Source organism: Octopus bimaculoides, chromosome 2 (genome assembly GCF_001194135.2).
Source record: "Octopus bimaculoides isolate UCB-OBI-ISO-001 chromosome 2, ASM119413v2, whole genome shotgun sequence".
In the NCBI taxonomy this organism is placed as follows: Eukaryota; Metazoa; Mollusca; class Cephalopoda; order Octopoda; family Octopodidae; genus Octopus; species Octopus bimaculoides.
In genome coordinates this window covers 70,037,346-70,053,031 of record NC_068982.1, presented here as the reverse complement: position 1 = coordinate 70,053,031, position 15,686 = coordinate 70,037,346, and the positions used below count along the sequence as shown (strand labels likewise).

The 15,686-nt window shown below is 33.1% G+C and overlaps 1 protein-coding gene across 3 annotated transcripts in view; it reads right to left on the bottom strand.

Moving 5' to 3' along the window:
• Positions 1 to 3,112: 3,112 nt before the first annotated feature.
• Positions 3,113 to 15,686, bottom strand: part of LOC106869232 (target of Myb1 membrane trafficking protein) — a 152,423-nt gene continuing 139,849 nt past the window's right edge. For all 3 annotated transcript variants that reach the window (XM_014914881.2, XM_014914882.2, XM_014914883.2), the window contains 3 exons: positions 15,572 to 15,622; positions 14,768 to 14,801; positions 3,113 to 12,394 (listed from right to left, as the gene is read on the bottom strand). In XM_014914881.2, the coding sequence (XP_014770367.1) occupies positions 12,240 to 12,394; positions 14,768 to 14,801; positions 15,572 to 15,622 (240 nt within the window). In that variant the 3' untranslated portion in view covers positions 3,113 to 12,239. The remainder of the gene's footprint in view (positions 12,395 to 14,767; positions 14,802 to 15,571; positions 15,623 to 15,686) is intronic.

The window sequence follows — 15,686 nt, the reverse complement described above, 5'->3', positions numbered from 1 at the left end:
CACACACACACACACACATATATAGATATATAGGCATAGCTGTGTGGCAAGAAACTTGCTTCCCAACAACATGGTTCTGGGTTCAGTACCACTGCATGGTACCTTGGGCAAGTGTCTTCTACTATAGCCTCAGGCCGACCAAATCCTTGGAAACTGAAAGAAGCCTGTCATATATATGTGTGTGTGTGTCTTTGTGTTTGTACCCCACCATCACTGCTTGACAACCAGTGTTGGTGTGTTTATGTCCCTGTAACATAGCAGTTTGGCAAAAGTGACTGATAGAATAAGTATCAGGCTTTAAAAAAAACGAAGTGCTGGGGGTCAATTTGCTTAGCTAAAAAAACCCTTCAAGGTGGTACACCAGCATGGCCACAGTCAAATGACTGAAACAAGTAGAATATATGTATATATATATATACGCACACATATAGATTTAATGTTCACTTTGTTATGCTTGCTTGGCTGAAGTGGAATTTGTTGAGGTAGATTTTCTACAGCCAGATGCCTTGCCTGTTGCTAACTCTATTTCCAAGTAGGGTTATATTTCCCCACTTCCCCTATAGTTGATATTTCCCTAGTAACAAGGAATACTGCTTGTATGATGGTAATCTTCATCTATATTGAATGATGTCAAGAAAAGGAGACACAAAAAACACACATACACAACAGATTTCTTTTAGTTTCTGTTTATCAAATCCACTCACACGGCTTTGATCAACCTAAGTCTATAGTAGAGGACACTTGCCCAAAGTATCATGTGGAACTGAACCCAAAGCTACATGGTTGAGCATGAAACTTCTGAACCATGCAGCTTTACCTATATCATTATCATCATTTAACATCTGTTGTTCATGCTGGCATGGGTTGGACAGTTTGCCCAGAGCTGGCAAGTCTGGAGGGGGATAATGCACCAGACTCCAGTCTGATTTGGCATGGTTTCTACAACTGGATGCTCTTCCTAATGCTTTACAGGGTGTGCTGGGTGCTTTTACAATAGAGATTTATGTATAACAATGTGTTTAGATGACTACTACACTTGGCAGAATATAATATAATATAATTTTGAAAGGTACAAAGAACATTGCAATTCCTCTCAGTCTGGATTCCATTGAGAGGTACTCTCTGATTACAAAAGCTCAAGTAATTAACTAGTTATTACTGTTTCATCAGATATAAATGTTTAGTTGATTAGTTATAGCTGTTGTGAGGTTAGTGCCAGCAACTCTTAGTGTGACCAGTAACTAAATGTGAGGTCACCGTGTAGCTTGCAGGACTAAAGGTACCCTTTCAATCATTTTCTTCAACTGCCCAGCATAATCAGTAACAGCCTTGCAGTTTCACCCATCCCTTTTAGGTTGTGCAAATTCATGAACATATTAAAGCTTTCAAACCAGCCTTTACAGGGTTTTTCAGCAAATCATGTAAACTTTTGGCTCCTTTTTTAAATTTTTACCATTGTGTTTATCAGCACATTGGAGGTGCAATGGCCCAGTGGTTAGGGCAGCGGACTCGCGGTCATAGGATCACGGTTTCAATCGCGGTTTCAATCGTGAGTGTTTATTGAGCAAAAACACCTAAAGCTCCACAAGGCTCCGGCAGGGGATGGTGGCGAACCCTGCTGTACTCTTTCACCACAACTTTCACTCTTACTTTCTATTTCTGTTGTGCCTGTAATTCAAAGGGTCAGCCTTGTCACACTGTGTCATGCTGAATATCCCCGAGAACTACGTTAAGGGTACACGTGTCTGTGGAGTGCTCAGCCACTTGCACGTTAATTTCACGAGTAGGCTGTTCCGTTGATCGCATCAACTGGAACCCTCGACGTCGTAAGCAACGGAGTGCAAAGAACATCAGCACATTATGCCAATCCTGATCCTTGATCCAACACTCATGAGTCTTTCTGTTTTAAATGTTACATTAAATCTATGGAAAAATAAAGTCTAGGCAGTTAGCAGAGTAGCTTCTTGAACACTTGACAATTTTCTCTCTCTTGTCACATATTGTTCCCACTGTAGATGTTACAAGATTTAATGTTTTGGTAATATTATTTAGCTTTTGTCTCTCATCAAGTGTTTTTAAAACATCCAGTTTAATATCAGCATAACCCCTTTACAGTTCCTTTTCACACTACTGCCTTCAGTTCTACTTGATAGCTTCTTTCCAGACATCATAGATTGAAGGCAAATGCAACAGCAGCACTGATTAATTGTCCACAACAAATATATCATAAAAACACAAATGGCCCAGGAAAGACTGATCTATGAGAGCAAAAAATTGTCTTATTCCTATTGATGCAACAATGAAAGTAAGATGCAAAGATGAAGGACTGAAGAAGAGAAAGTACTATATGATTACTGTTAACTGAAGGGTCACCAGATTTTAGACAATTCAGCCCTTGCACGTCTGACTTATGACATTACCGACACACATACAAACACAAGTTAGTGGGTTGATAGTGGTGATTATATGGGTTGCATTGAATTAGATGTTAGTGATGGTGGGTGGGTAATGTTGTTCTTGCTAATTATATTGTTGTGACTGTTTAGTCTTAAGTCAATCCTTATAGACCTAAGATTAAAGAAATTTCATTCAACTTCTAAAATACATTAGGATATCACTTTGTTTTTATTTGAAATGGATTTGCTTACCTACTTCATATTACTGTTGCTGTTTGTGTTCATGTTGATGACAGAAACACACAAACTCACACACATAATATATATGTGTGTAACGTGTTGATAGTTTTTCAAATCATTAACTATATACTTTGATTTTAACTAAAATGCAAGTTGCTGTTGAGCTACAAAGAAAGTGTAGTTTTAAATTAACAACTTAAAACTATGTAATATGAGTTTCAATAACAGTGTAATTACAGGCCATATCCTGAAATTAATGGTCGTACTTTACAATTTCCTTTAGCATGAAATCCTGTAACATGGGGGATGCCTGTAGTTTGAACTACAGTAATGTGAAGCTTAAAAAAACAAAATCCACTACGGGAAGCACTGATGACTTCCAATGGTAGACAAAGTGTTAAATGTTTTAAGCAGGTGTATTTGCCTGGCAGAGGTCTGCATTTGCTTAGAAACAAGAACAATTGGAAATAATAGAATGAAAGGTAAGTTCTTTTATTATTTAAGTGTAAACAACTTGCATAGTTGATCAAACTTAAAAAAACAAACAAAAAAAAACAAAACGAAAAAAAACCATGAATGTCAAGGTAGATTGTTTCGTTTTTGATATAATTACAAAGATACCCTCAGTTCCTCCATGCAGACAAGACTCGGAGGTCATATTTTTAAACATCTCTTTTGGATAAAAGTATACATTTAATCGAATTTAGTAACATCACAATTGTCTTACATCTGAAGATTAATAGCAAAAATCTGTGAGGGAAACATGGTTTATTTTTTTAAAATAAAATTCAGTAACTAAAATCACCATATTTGGACAATTAAATCCAGCAGAGTTTTAATTAGATACACGAAAAGATGATGATAATAATAATAATGATAGCAATTGTTTTTTTTTTTTTCTAAAATTATATTTTATTTCTGTAACTGAAAGTGCAGAAATTAAATGGTTATATTGTAATATTTTGATTACAGTATATATATTCTACAAAATATTAGTTTCAATTGAGGAACCTGGTCAGACCAATTTATATATATATATTCTGGTCATATATAAATGTATACATAGGCTGATATAGACCACTACATATATATATATATGCACACACCCAAACCTGACAGACCACACACACTGAAACATGCGATTGCCTGTTTGAATGAAAATGTGTGTATTTTATTATTGAATGTACACACTTGACCTCACCAACTGAAGAGAGAAAACACAATAAACTCATTAACATTTTTCTTTTTTTTTTTACATGATTGCAATAAAAGAACCTACATTAAAAGGGTGCAATTACTACAAAACTGTTTGCGATGGACTGTCTCCTGCTGATTCTAGTTTGGCAGCATAAAAGCCAACTTCAACCTTCATTATCATTTTTTTCCTCCATCGTTTGATATTTCTAAGATATACATAAATATTGTCTAAAAAAATAAATAAATTAAACTCAAAATATATTTTCGGTGGTGGCAATAATTTAAAAGTGAGATGTTGTAAAGTTTAGAAGTTAACTGGAATACTTTCCACAAAGTGTTACTGAAATTGTGTTATTCAGTGATGGCTAGTTTAATAACAAACAATAATTTCATTGACGGGGGGGAAATTTAAAACAAAAATATATATAAAAAAAAAAAGTCAACAAAATCAAAATAAATATTAAATGCAACCATCATTAATGTATCTGTTACTGAAGAAATTTTGACACAGCTTCAGAATATTATAGCATTCATGATAGATAACCTTTTACCAGTTCTGTTTAACACATATGTATCAGTCTATACTAGGCGTGGGTAAACATTTTTGAGAAGTGAGCCACATAAGACATGGCCCATCAATAGGTGGGCCACACTACTAAAAAAAAAATTTTCAAGGTAATTTTTTTTTTTGTTGGGTATTCTATTCAGAAAGTCCTGCAGGCTGCACTTTGCCTATGACTAGCCTATTATAGTTTGTTTGCCATCCTATTGCTTTTATTTAAGGGAAACAATTTCAGTAAAGAGTGGGAGGAGATGATAAATGCCAGTGTCTCACAAATGCACTTGTAAAATATTGGTGGTGAATGAAGCTTGATTCACTTGAGTGGGATTAAATATTCTTGTCTTACAGAGCAAGCCGATGTCTTAGCATTTAGGACAAAGAGAAAGAGAGATAGAAAAAATATGCAAAAGTTACAAAACAAAATGATTTTTTGATCATTGAATTCATTTTAATTGCAAGAGTAATTATGAAACAAAATAAATAACACACACACAAATAAGATATAAGCAATAACATAGGAAGACAATGGAGTAGTGAAAGCAGAAAGGGGGGGGGAGTTGAGAGATTCTTTTTTAAGCTGGTAGAAAAATAGAAGATAACTTGTTAAATTGAAAAGAAAACCTTCATTTAAGAAAGCTGACTTCAGGTTTTCTTTCAATTAACAATAATTTCATCAAACTGGATTATTTTGGGTAACAGAGTTAGATTTCAGTAATTAATTCCATGTTATGAATAAACATGAAGAAATATCGTAAACTGACTTGAGTTTAAGTGAATAATGAATAATAATTCTAACATCACTTGGCAGGTTTTCTGAGAATAGACAGGTTTATAACTTGCTGGGTGACTGCATTAGTGATTTAACACTACTCAGTGTTTAAGTAATAAGGTGAGTAGCCAAAATTTTCTTCCAAATCAAAATTATGTAAAACAAAGAAATATATTGCTTTTAGAAAAAGAAGGAAATCAGTTTTAAAAAATATTGCAGATGCTGTGACTAACACATCTATTGTTATTATTATTATCATTTGAATTGTCAGATAAATTTGTGTTTTTACTCCCCAGCACTCCATCATCATCTGCATGAAAAGAGATATTTATTCAATTTCAAAAGTCATAAAAGTTGTAGAGGAAGAATGAAAAAAAAAAGTGTTAATTCTAATAACATTGGAAAGGATTAAACAAATGAATTTATCTGATAACTCAATATCTACTGTATAGAAAATATTTTGACTCCTGTGTATGCATATAGATTGATGACTACATAAACGACATACAACCTTCCTAATCTGTTAATCTAAAGAAAAAACAAAACAAAACCTTTTACTTCATAGTTAAAAAGTTGCAACTCATATTGAAGCTTAAAAGATATTTGATTAATCTAGGATCCATTCATTCTTAGATTTTTAGAAATAGTTTCTATTGCAGAGAATAAACAACTGCATTTTCTAGTTTGATTCTGTTTAAGGTAATTTATTTTGAATAGACGATTTACATTTTACTGTAAGGAAATATGGTAATACTATAAAATTCTGTTATATACATATATAATCTGTTGGTGGGTAAGATTCAGAGAAGAAGCACTCTTATATGAATAGAATACAGTAGTTTATATACAGTTTCATCCCAGGTTGAGCTTTCACAATACTTTCTAAATTCAAATCTCATCAAAATTAACTTTGCTTTCCATCCTTTCATGGTTGATAAAAATGCCAATCATGTATTGGGGGAATATGTGTGTGTGTGTGTGTGTATGGCAGTGTCATCCTACTCAGTTACTTATTTCCTAAATTTGTGGTTTTGTATCTCAGATAGTATCACTATTTTCAAGTCACTTGTTGAAAAACTGCAGTTTTAATTATTTTCCAGGCAAGCATGGGCTAGACAAATACATATTATCAATGCATTGTTTCATTTTATACGTTTTTAGGTGATGTTGGTTTCTAGAATGCTGGTGTTCTGTCATTTTACATACTTATTATCATGTGATATGGGCCTACAACTGGAGCCTTTCCTGTTGCTAACCCATACCTGTTTTTCAAGAAAGATATATCTTATTCTACATGTCTCTGAAAGTTCAGAAGATAATTTGTTTAAAGGAAAATTACAACAAATGTTGCTGCATCTAGCTAAAGTTTTTCAGAATGTACATACTTACACACATATATAGGCATGTATGGATATATGTATATGATGGTCTTTCTACAGTTTTCATCTACCAAATTCACTCACAAAACATTGGTCAGCCTAAAGTATCATACAGTGGGACTGAACCTGAAATTACATGGTTGAAAAGCAAACTTCTTAACCACACTGTCTCTGTAATAGAAAAGACTTCAAATAGAATTATCTAAAGCAATTAAAGTTACTTAAAAAAAAGGAACTTTATTTAGAGACAGGACCAATTTCTTAAAGGAAAGACATAAAACTGATATAAATAGCCTTGATGTTATACTGGACTAAATCACTCAAGAAGGATGAAGTGTAAAGTTAATGTTGCATGTGTCTGTGGAGTGCTCAGCCACTTGCACGTTAATTTCATGAGCAGGCTGTTCCGTTGATCGGATCAACTGGAACCCTCGACGTCTTAAGCGACGGAGTGCCAACAACAACAAAGTTAATGTTTAACAGCACTAGAAGACAGAACAGTGATGCAGCTAACAACTATAAGGTCTAGGTCTTGTTCTTTATCTTATGTACTGCTGCATCAACTCCAACAGCTTAAATATTAATGGTACCAAAACACAAATTAAGACTTACTTGAATCAAGGCCAGTGTAAACCAGAATGGGGTGGCGGGGTGTAGTTTTGGCACAACTGCTTTGGTGATAGACCATTTGGCACTGAAGGTAGACATAAAGAGAGAGGAGGAGGGGAGAGACGTTGAGATATATTAAATATCGAGTTACTTCCCTTTACAAGATACAAACGTGCTTCGGCAGATTATTTTTGCTGGTAAAGGAAAAAGTTCATTATCATCACTTAATGTCTATGTTGATACAGGGTGGACGGTCAGAACAGAATAAGACGGATCCAAAGACCGCATTGTGCTCCGATGTCTGCCTTGACATGGTTTCTACAGCCAGATGCTGAATCTAATGCTAACAACTTTGTAATTAGGTGGGTTTTTTTTTTACATAGCACAGCACTAGTGAGGTCACCGTGACATCTGCAAGATTAAGATCTCCTTTGACAAACTGTGGCTTCACTAGAGAGGGAGGTGACTTTTTTTTTTGCTAGAGGGTGAGAAAATGGGCTTGTAAAGAACTTGTTTCTTGCTGTAGAAAAGCAATATGGCTACTCACATTACTGATGAAAGTGTGGCCAGGGTGAAGCTAGGAAGGAAAATATATCAAAAATTGTAATTCTATTTAGTTTTCCATGTAGTATTTACAAGCATCCTTATATTTCTCTACTTTCTGCTGTGCTTGACGTCCAACTAAATAAAACCAATTATGAAGAATAGAAACAAAATTGTTTCAACACCAGAATGTCCTACATCAAGCAAGTTTTGTGCAAAATCAGTGGCAGAGGAATGTCCCTAACTAGTGTTTGACTGCTATTTTATTGACACCAGTAGGATCTGATCCAAGACTGCAAAGGGACAATAAACAGTGTGAAATATTCAATCTAATACTGCATCTCTTCTGCCACAACAAATTTTAATAAATGATAACAAGAATCTGTTTAATTTAGGCAAAAAGCCAGTAATTTTTAGGTTTGTCAATATCACCAACCCTAGAATTTGAGGGATACTTAATTTTAATGGCTCTGAAGGAGTGAAAGTCAACATTGACTTAAGTGGGATTTGAATTCAGAATGTAAAGAACTGGACAGCTCACCACATTTTAATAATAATGATGATAAATAATCCTTTCTACTGTAGGCATAAGGCCTGAAATTTTGGTGGGATGGGTAAGTTGATTACATTGACCCCAGGGCTCAGATGGTTCTTATTTTATCAACCCTGAAAGGATAAAAAGATAAGTTGACCTGGGTGAAATTTGAACAAAGAATGTAAACTGAGAAGAAATGCCAGTTAGCATTTTGTCTAACACAAAAGTCAAAACAAGCAGCAACAAAATTTGAACTCGGGACATAAAGAGCTGGAAGAAATACTGCAAGGTATTTCTTGGAATGCTCTAACTTCTCTTACATAATGATGTAGATACTAACTGTTAAGAGTAAAAATTAGTTAAATATTAATTAAGTTTTCAAACATGTGTAGGGATAAAACCTATACATCACTTTATAAACCTTTTGTAAATGTCAAAAAAAAGAAAAAAAAACATCATGCCTAAAGGCAAAATTAATAGTTAAAAAAATTATAATTCCCTTTTCATTATTGAGTATTTTTCTTGGTTTATTTTATTTTATTTAAAAGAAAAAGTACATTTTTATATCATTAATTCTGTAAAAGTGAAATACTATTTATAGAAGTAGCGCTAATGACATATAAATTAAACTTTACGATACGAAATGGAAGCTAAATATTGTCTTAGGCATATTAATTAAATCACCATTCCTGATAAATCTCATTTTTTTCTTCTTGTTCTTTACACACACACACATATATATACACATGTGTGTATATGTTATTTTTTTAGTTCATGCAACATTTATTGTATCTCCTGTCACAAAAGGTTTTATTTTTAAACAATCTTTTTGAAAGAAACAATAAAACTGAGTTAGTGGAGAAGTGATGATTTAAGTGTATTTAAGAGCATAACAAGGAACCAAAGAGATTATGTTAGTTCTACATCTGGGTGATATAAAGGATCTTGATGGACTCCAGACAAAACTTCAAGTTGGAATACAAATGAAGAACTAACAAAGGGCTGTTAATAGTTTTGATTCTTGCTGCAAATAATGTAGTACAGCAAGCAACACAAACAAATAAAAGAAAGCAAATGAAAGATTGTGGGGTAAAATAAAAAGAGAAAATTCTAATAGAACTGGATGTTTGTGGATATTCAAATAATTTCTGCTGTTAATTTTCAATCTAATATTTCAGGAATCTATTTATGTCAAATAAACAATAATAAATAAAAGATGTAGATAAAAGAAAGAATCTAAAAATAAATCAATAAGACATTTAAATAACAATGTTGTTAGCTGGCGTTTTTCCTGTCTTCAATAAACATGGAACTTTTATCAATAAGTTTCATTTATCCATTGATGGCATTACTTCATATATTATATATATATATAAGGATCCAAAGTGAAGAAAGATTGTTAAGAATGTCATAGTGGAGAAGAAAACTGCAAGGTCAATCCAACAGTTTAATATAATAATAGTGATGGTTTAAAATTTTGGTACAAGGCCAGTAGCTTTAGAGGCAGGAATAGCTCAATTACATTGCCACCTGCCTCCTACCCTTCTCCTGTGCTCAACTGGTACTTATTTTATCAACCTTGAAAGGATAAATGACAAAGCTGACTTCAGCAGAATTTGAACTCAGAATGTAAAGAGCCAGAAGAAATGTCACTAGACATTTTGTCTGGCATGCTAACTGCCTTAATATTAACAATTCTTTCTACTAAAGGTGAAGGCCTGAAATTTTTTGGGGGAGAAGGGCTAGTTGATTATATCAACCCTAATGTTCATCTGGTATTTATTTTATCAACACTGAAAGGATGAAAGTTAAAGCTGACCGTGGTGGAATTTGAATTAATAATATAAAACCAGAAGAAATGCTGCTAAACATTTTGCCCAATGTGCTAACTATTCTGCCAGCTGGCAGTAATAATAATAAGCCTTTCTGCTTGAAATTTTACGGGAGCAGGCTAATTGATTACATCAACCCCACTGTGCAACCGTTACCTATTTCATCGACCCAAAAGGAGGAAAGGCAAAATTGACCTCGATGAAATTTGCACTCAAAGTGTAAAGACAGACGAAATGCTGCTAAGCATTTTGCCTGACCATGACCTGCTAATAATTCTGTCAGCTCGCCCCATTCTTAATAACAATAATAATATGACACATCTTCCCTTATCTTGTATCTGTCAAGAGTAATTGGGTAATATTGTTTGTAACAAAACAACTGATACGCACTTTCTTCATTTATATCAGACAAAGAGAAGGAAATGGGTAAGAGAAAAATATGAAAAAATAAATAAATAAAAGAGAAAGAGGGTTTATAATAAGAGCTGATCAGTGTAGAGCATAATGAAAATAAAAAAGGCTTATTTTGCTTTGATTGTAAGTAGGTTTAAATTACTATTGACTCAATAGTATTTTTTTTTATTTTTTTTTGCATTCTATTTTTCTCTTTTATTGCATTACTCTCCACTGGCAAGGCTCAACAGAGATTACATGATGGTTTCATTAATATTGGCCTCTCTTTTTCTTCTCATCCTTCAGTTGACATTCAGCAATGCAAATGGTGCAGAAAAGAGGGATGAAAGGGGAGGTAATAAAGTTATTAGGAAGTGAAGAGAAATATGATAGCTTTCAATGGCACAAGACCCGAAATTTGTAAATAGTGAGTATTACAGTTAAATGGATTGACTTAAAGTATATAATTACTGGTATGTATTTCATCGAATTAAACTACGGGGGTAAAGGGAAAAAATAAATACCTCAACGAATTTAGTCTAGTACTCTACTGCTTCTGTTACTCCACTGCAATAATAATAACCCTTTCTAATATAAGCACAAGGTCTTAATTTTGGGGAGTGGGAGAGGGTTAGCCGATTATATCGACCCTGAAAGAATGAAAGGCAAAGTCAACCTTGGTGGAATTTGAACTCAGAAGGTAAAGCTGCTAAGCATTTTGTCCAGCATGCTAATGATTCTGCCAGCTTGCTGTCTTAATAATAATAATAATAACAGTTTTTTTTTTATTTAGGCAGAAGGCCTGCAATTTTGAGGGGACCTGAGTTTAGTCAATTCTGTTGACATCAGTATTTGGCTGGTACTTTATTTTATTAACCCTGAAAGGATGAATGGCAAAGTTAACCTTGACAGAATTTGAACCTAGAATGTAAAGACGGACAAAATGTTGCTGAGCATTTTGTCTGCCATGCTAACATTTCTGCCAGCTCACCGTCTTAATAATAATAATAATAATAATAATAATAATAATAATAATCATAATAACATTTTGAATAAAATCATTGTAAGAACAAGTGATGTTAGCTGTTATGTGTTGATCTACCTGCATAAGTGTGTGTGTGTGTGTGTGTATATGTGGTGAGAGAAGGGAAGAGAGAGAAATATGTATGTAAAAAAAAAAAAGAGAAAGAAAAAACAGGAGCAGGTGTATGTGCTTGTTATGTACATGTGTGTGCATGAAGACAAATTTTTTTCGTCTTAGAAAGGTAACTGTCATTACATTTGAATGTATGTACATGTGTGTGCATAAAGATAGAAATTTTCTTATTGTCTTAGAATGTGACTATCATCACGTCAGGATGTTATTCTATGCAAGCACATTTTGGGTTGTGGATGTGTAGGTGTGCTTAGCGGAAGAAGAAGTCTTAACACACGTACACACAGAGAAAGTATTTTTTTCTTCACCTACCCCTCCCCCCTCTCACCAAAATTTGGTACATTTTAGATGGCTGTTCTGAATTCTGTTAGATATATATATAAAAAAAAAAGATATGAAGCCTCAACCTGGTATGACTATTACAGCCATCATCCAGCGATATATAATATATATATGTGTGTGTGTGTGTGTATATATATATATATATATACACACACACATATATATATATATATATATATATATATATATATATATATATATATATATATATAAAGAATGTCTGTGCCTCATGTCTTCAGGTATCAGGATACAGCGGTAGTTACAGATAGAGGCCAGTTGCTTGTTCTCATAGAGCAAACAGTGGACTGTCATCATCGTCTTTCTGCAACTGGCGTCGAGGGTTGACAATGGGTGGCTGTGACGTAGAACCAGCAGTACTTGCAGAAATTGTTGGTAAATTATCAGCAGCAGCTGCCCGCTCTTGAAGGAATTTGTCAAACTCTGCAAGACAGATAAAGTACATATTGATATATATATATATTTATATAAAATACTCAATTCAAGCATTTCTTACTATCCAAAATAAGCAAAAAAGATGGGCTAGTGAGACACATTAAGGCTATGTCAGTGAAGAAGTCGAAAAATAAGTCAGTCTCTATACATCACCAAACAAAAATTTGAGTTGAAATAAACTGAGAGAGACAGCCATCCATTTTTGTGTAAAATACTCACGTACATCACCCCTTTATTTATCAGAATTCATGCTGTTGGTCTATTTGAGTTACTTTCCTTGATTCATTTTGATCTTTAATTATGCAAATTATAGTGGCAAAAAATTATTAGCAGCTCTTTCTCTTTATCTTACAATCCTTATCAGCTGATCAAAGCAGGCTAGAGTAGATTCAATTATGCCTATGAAGTCTAATAGACTGAAACTTGTCCACAATTGTCTGCAACAAAGATCAGATTCTCCTTTCCCTACCAAGAATGTAAATCAACTTAGATTTATTCCTAATGTCATGACATTATCTCCCTTTTTCTTTAGAGGGGTGCTAACAACTGAAGCTAGAATTTTGCCTTTTTTTCACTGATCCTCCACCCTTTTTTTTAAAGTCTTTTAGTCAGGAGGAAAAGTGGTATATATAAGGCCTTCAAGACTAGTGGAATGCAGGAGGCTAGTATTCCAAAACCAACGATATGATTTGAATACTTTCAACAAAGTAGACTCGACTAAAAATACCCAAGATTAAGTTTCCTCCATCCAGATTGAAGTCTAGAGGGAAATTTCACTCATGATATTTATGCACAAGTTGTTCAGCACATCACCCCTTTAACTTAATAATCATTGTAGATTGTTTTGTTTTTGATTTGCAAGATTCTTGATGCAAATTGATATGTATTGAAATACAGGAGGGTCATTATGCTAATAATAAACAACACACGCCTGTTATATTTCACTTATATTACTAGTAAATTCTTTAATATTTAACCAATTAATCAAAGACAGACAGGAGTAGAGAGAAAATGCCATTGATGAGATTGCAAATGGTGATGAAGGGATATTGACAAACCTAGCTGATTGATTGACTAACAATCAAACTATCAATTAGTTAGACTATTAACCACAGTATGTTTATTACTGGTATAAAAACCTACCTGAAATACAATAATATTATAGATAATCGTGTAGAGAAATGTTAAAATAAAAGAAAAAAATATCACAATGAAATTATATTGTAGAAAAAGTAGATTAGTTGTGTGAGGTGCAATTGATTACATGGTAATAAACCCTAAATGTGTTATAGTCCTTGTGTTTTGTCTCAATACTACATACATTATTCTCCACATTTCAGACTGAATGGGAAAAACTGCCATTTGAGCCATTGCAATAATTGATTAAAAAAAAAAAAAGACAAAAACTAAGTCATTCTTGGGAATAACAGTTATATATAAGGCCTCTATTAGTCAGTGTTGGCTCTGTATCTGCACATATTATTAAGCTCATGCAAAATTTGTTATATCTCCCGTCACAAAAGGTTTTATTTTTAAACAATTTTTTTGAAAGAAACAATAAAACTGAGTTAGTGGAGAAGTGATGATTTGAGTGTATTCTTGGAGAATAACAAGGAACCAAAGTGATCTGGGTGATATAAAGGGTCACAGTGAACTCAAGATAAAACTTCAAGTTGGAATACCAAAGAAGAACTAACAAAGGGCTGATAATAGCTTTGATTCTTGCTGCAAATAATGTAGTGCGGCAAGCAACACAAACAAATAAAAGATTATGGGGCAAAATAAAAAGAGAAAATTCTAATAGAAATGGATGTTTGTGGATATTCAAATAATTTCTGCTGTTAATTTTCCATAATTTTCATGTATATGTAGACCTGTGCGGTTCATGCATGCAAGTCTCCTCATATCACATCACTGGGAAAGGCCACTGACTTGGGCTGATACAGCTTGACGTCAGTATCATTGCAAATATTATTGTCAGAATGTAAAGAGCAAGAACAGATGCTGCAAGACATTTTTCTTTATCATTTAACAATTCTGCTAATCAATGGAGAAAATGTAATTAATGTTGACCTCAACAGGATTTGAACTTAGAACACAAAATCAGATTAAATGCTGTAAGACATTCCATCCCACACTCTAACACTGTTGTCAATTTGCTGACTTGAATAACAATTAAGTCAGTATTTTTACTTCATCCCAAGTCTGTTATGTACTAAAATGGTTAAGACAACAATCCCATCATTTGAAAACTAACATACAAAACAAAGAAATAAGTAAAAATGTAAATGGAAACAGTTAAAAAAATGTTTCATATTAACAGTAGAAATATGAATTATATATATAAAATAATTAACTAACCTGAACTGCTTATGGATTCTGTACCTTGTCCATCCTATTAATATATAAAATTTTGACATTCTTTAAAAAACAAAAGTAATTATATTTTTAACTGCAACATAGTATTAAATGTGTTCCTTTAATAAAAATATGTCAGGATGTCAGTTTTCTAACAAAAAACCAGATTAGTTTAAACCATTTATGTAGTGAATCCAATCTATTAGTAGCAGTTACCTGCCATTATTAAAACAGATATTATTTATATTAAAAACGACCAAATTATTTTACTAAACTCTTCAATATATTCAAAATAATTGAAACGAAGAGAGAATATGCCAAAAGAAATTTGGTAACAAAAGGGTTAATATATTTTGAGGAATCCAGAGTAAAATTTGTTCAGCTTGGTTGCAAAACATTTGGTTATTATATTTAATACTTTTAATTTTTTTTTTTACTATAAATGAGGCAAGTATATAAATACTGATAAACGTCTTTCTCATTTACTTCTATGATGGTTTTGGTTTGCCTAGCTTTGAAGTATACCGTTTTTTTTTAATGCTGTAAGTCTTCGAAAGGATTTCCCATAGATGAACTACTGCAGCTAAAAGCATTTAACAATACTTACATTAAGTATGTGAAATTGATAATAGACAACAGATTTGAAAGCGTGACTTAACAGTAAAAGTCAAAGTGATGTGTGCATACACATTTCAATTGGTATGCATGAAGGTACACACAAAACATAACACACTTCACTGATTGCATCAGACTGTAGCTAGGTTATCCAGATATTACACACACACAAAATCATGAAGAGAGACTTACATTGGCTAACCACTGTGCCATCTCCTTCAAGTCTTCTTCTTTATCAGACAGCTAAGAAAAAAAAAAAAAGAGAAAATATATTAGAAACATAAGGAATATATATATATATATATAT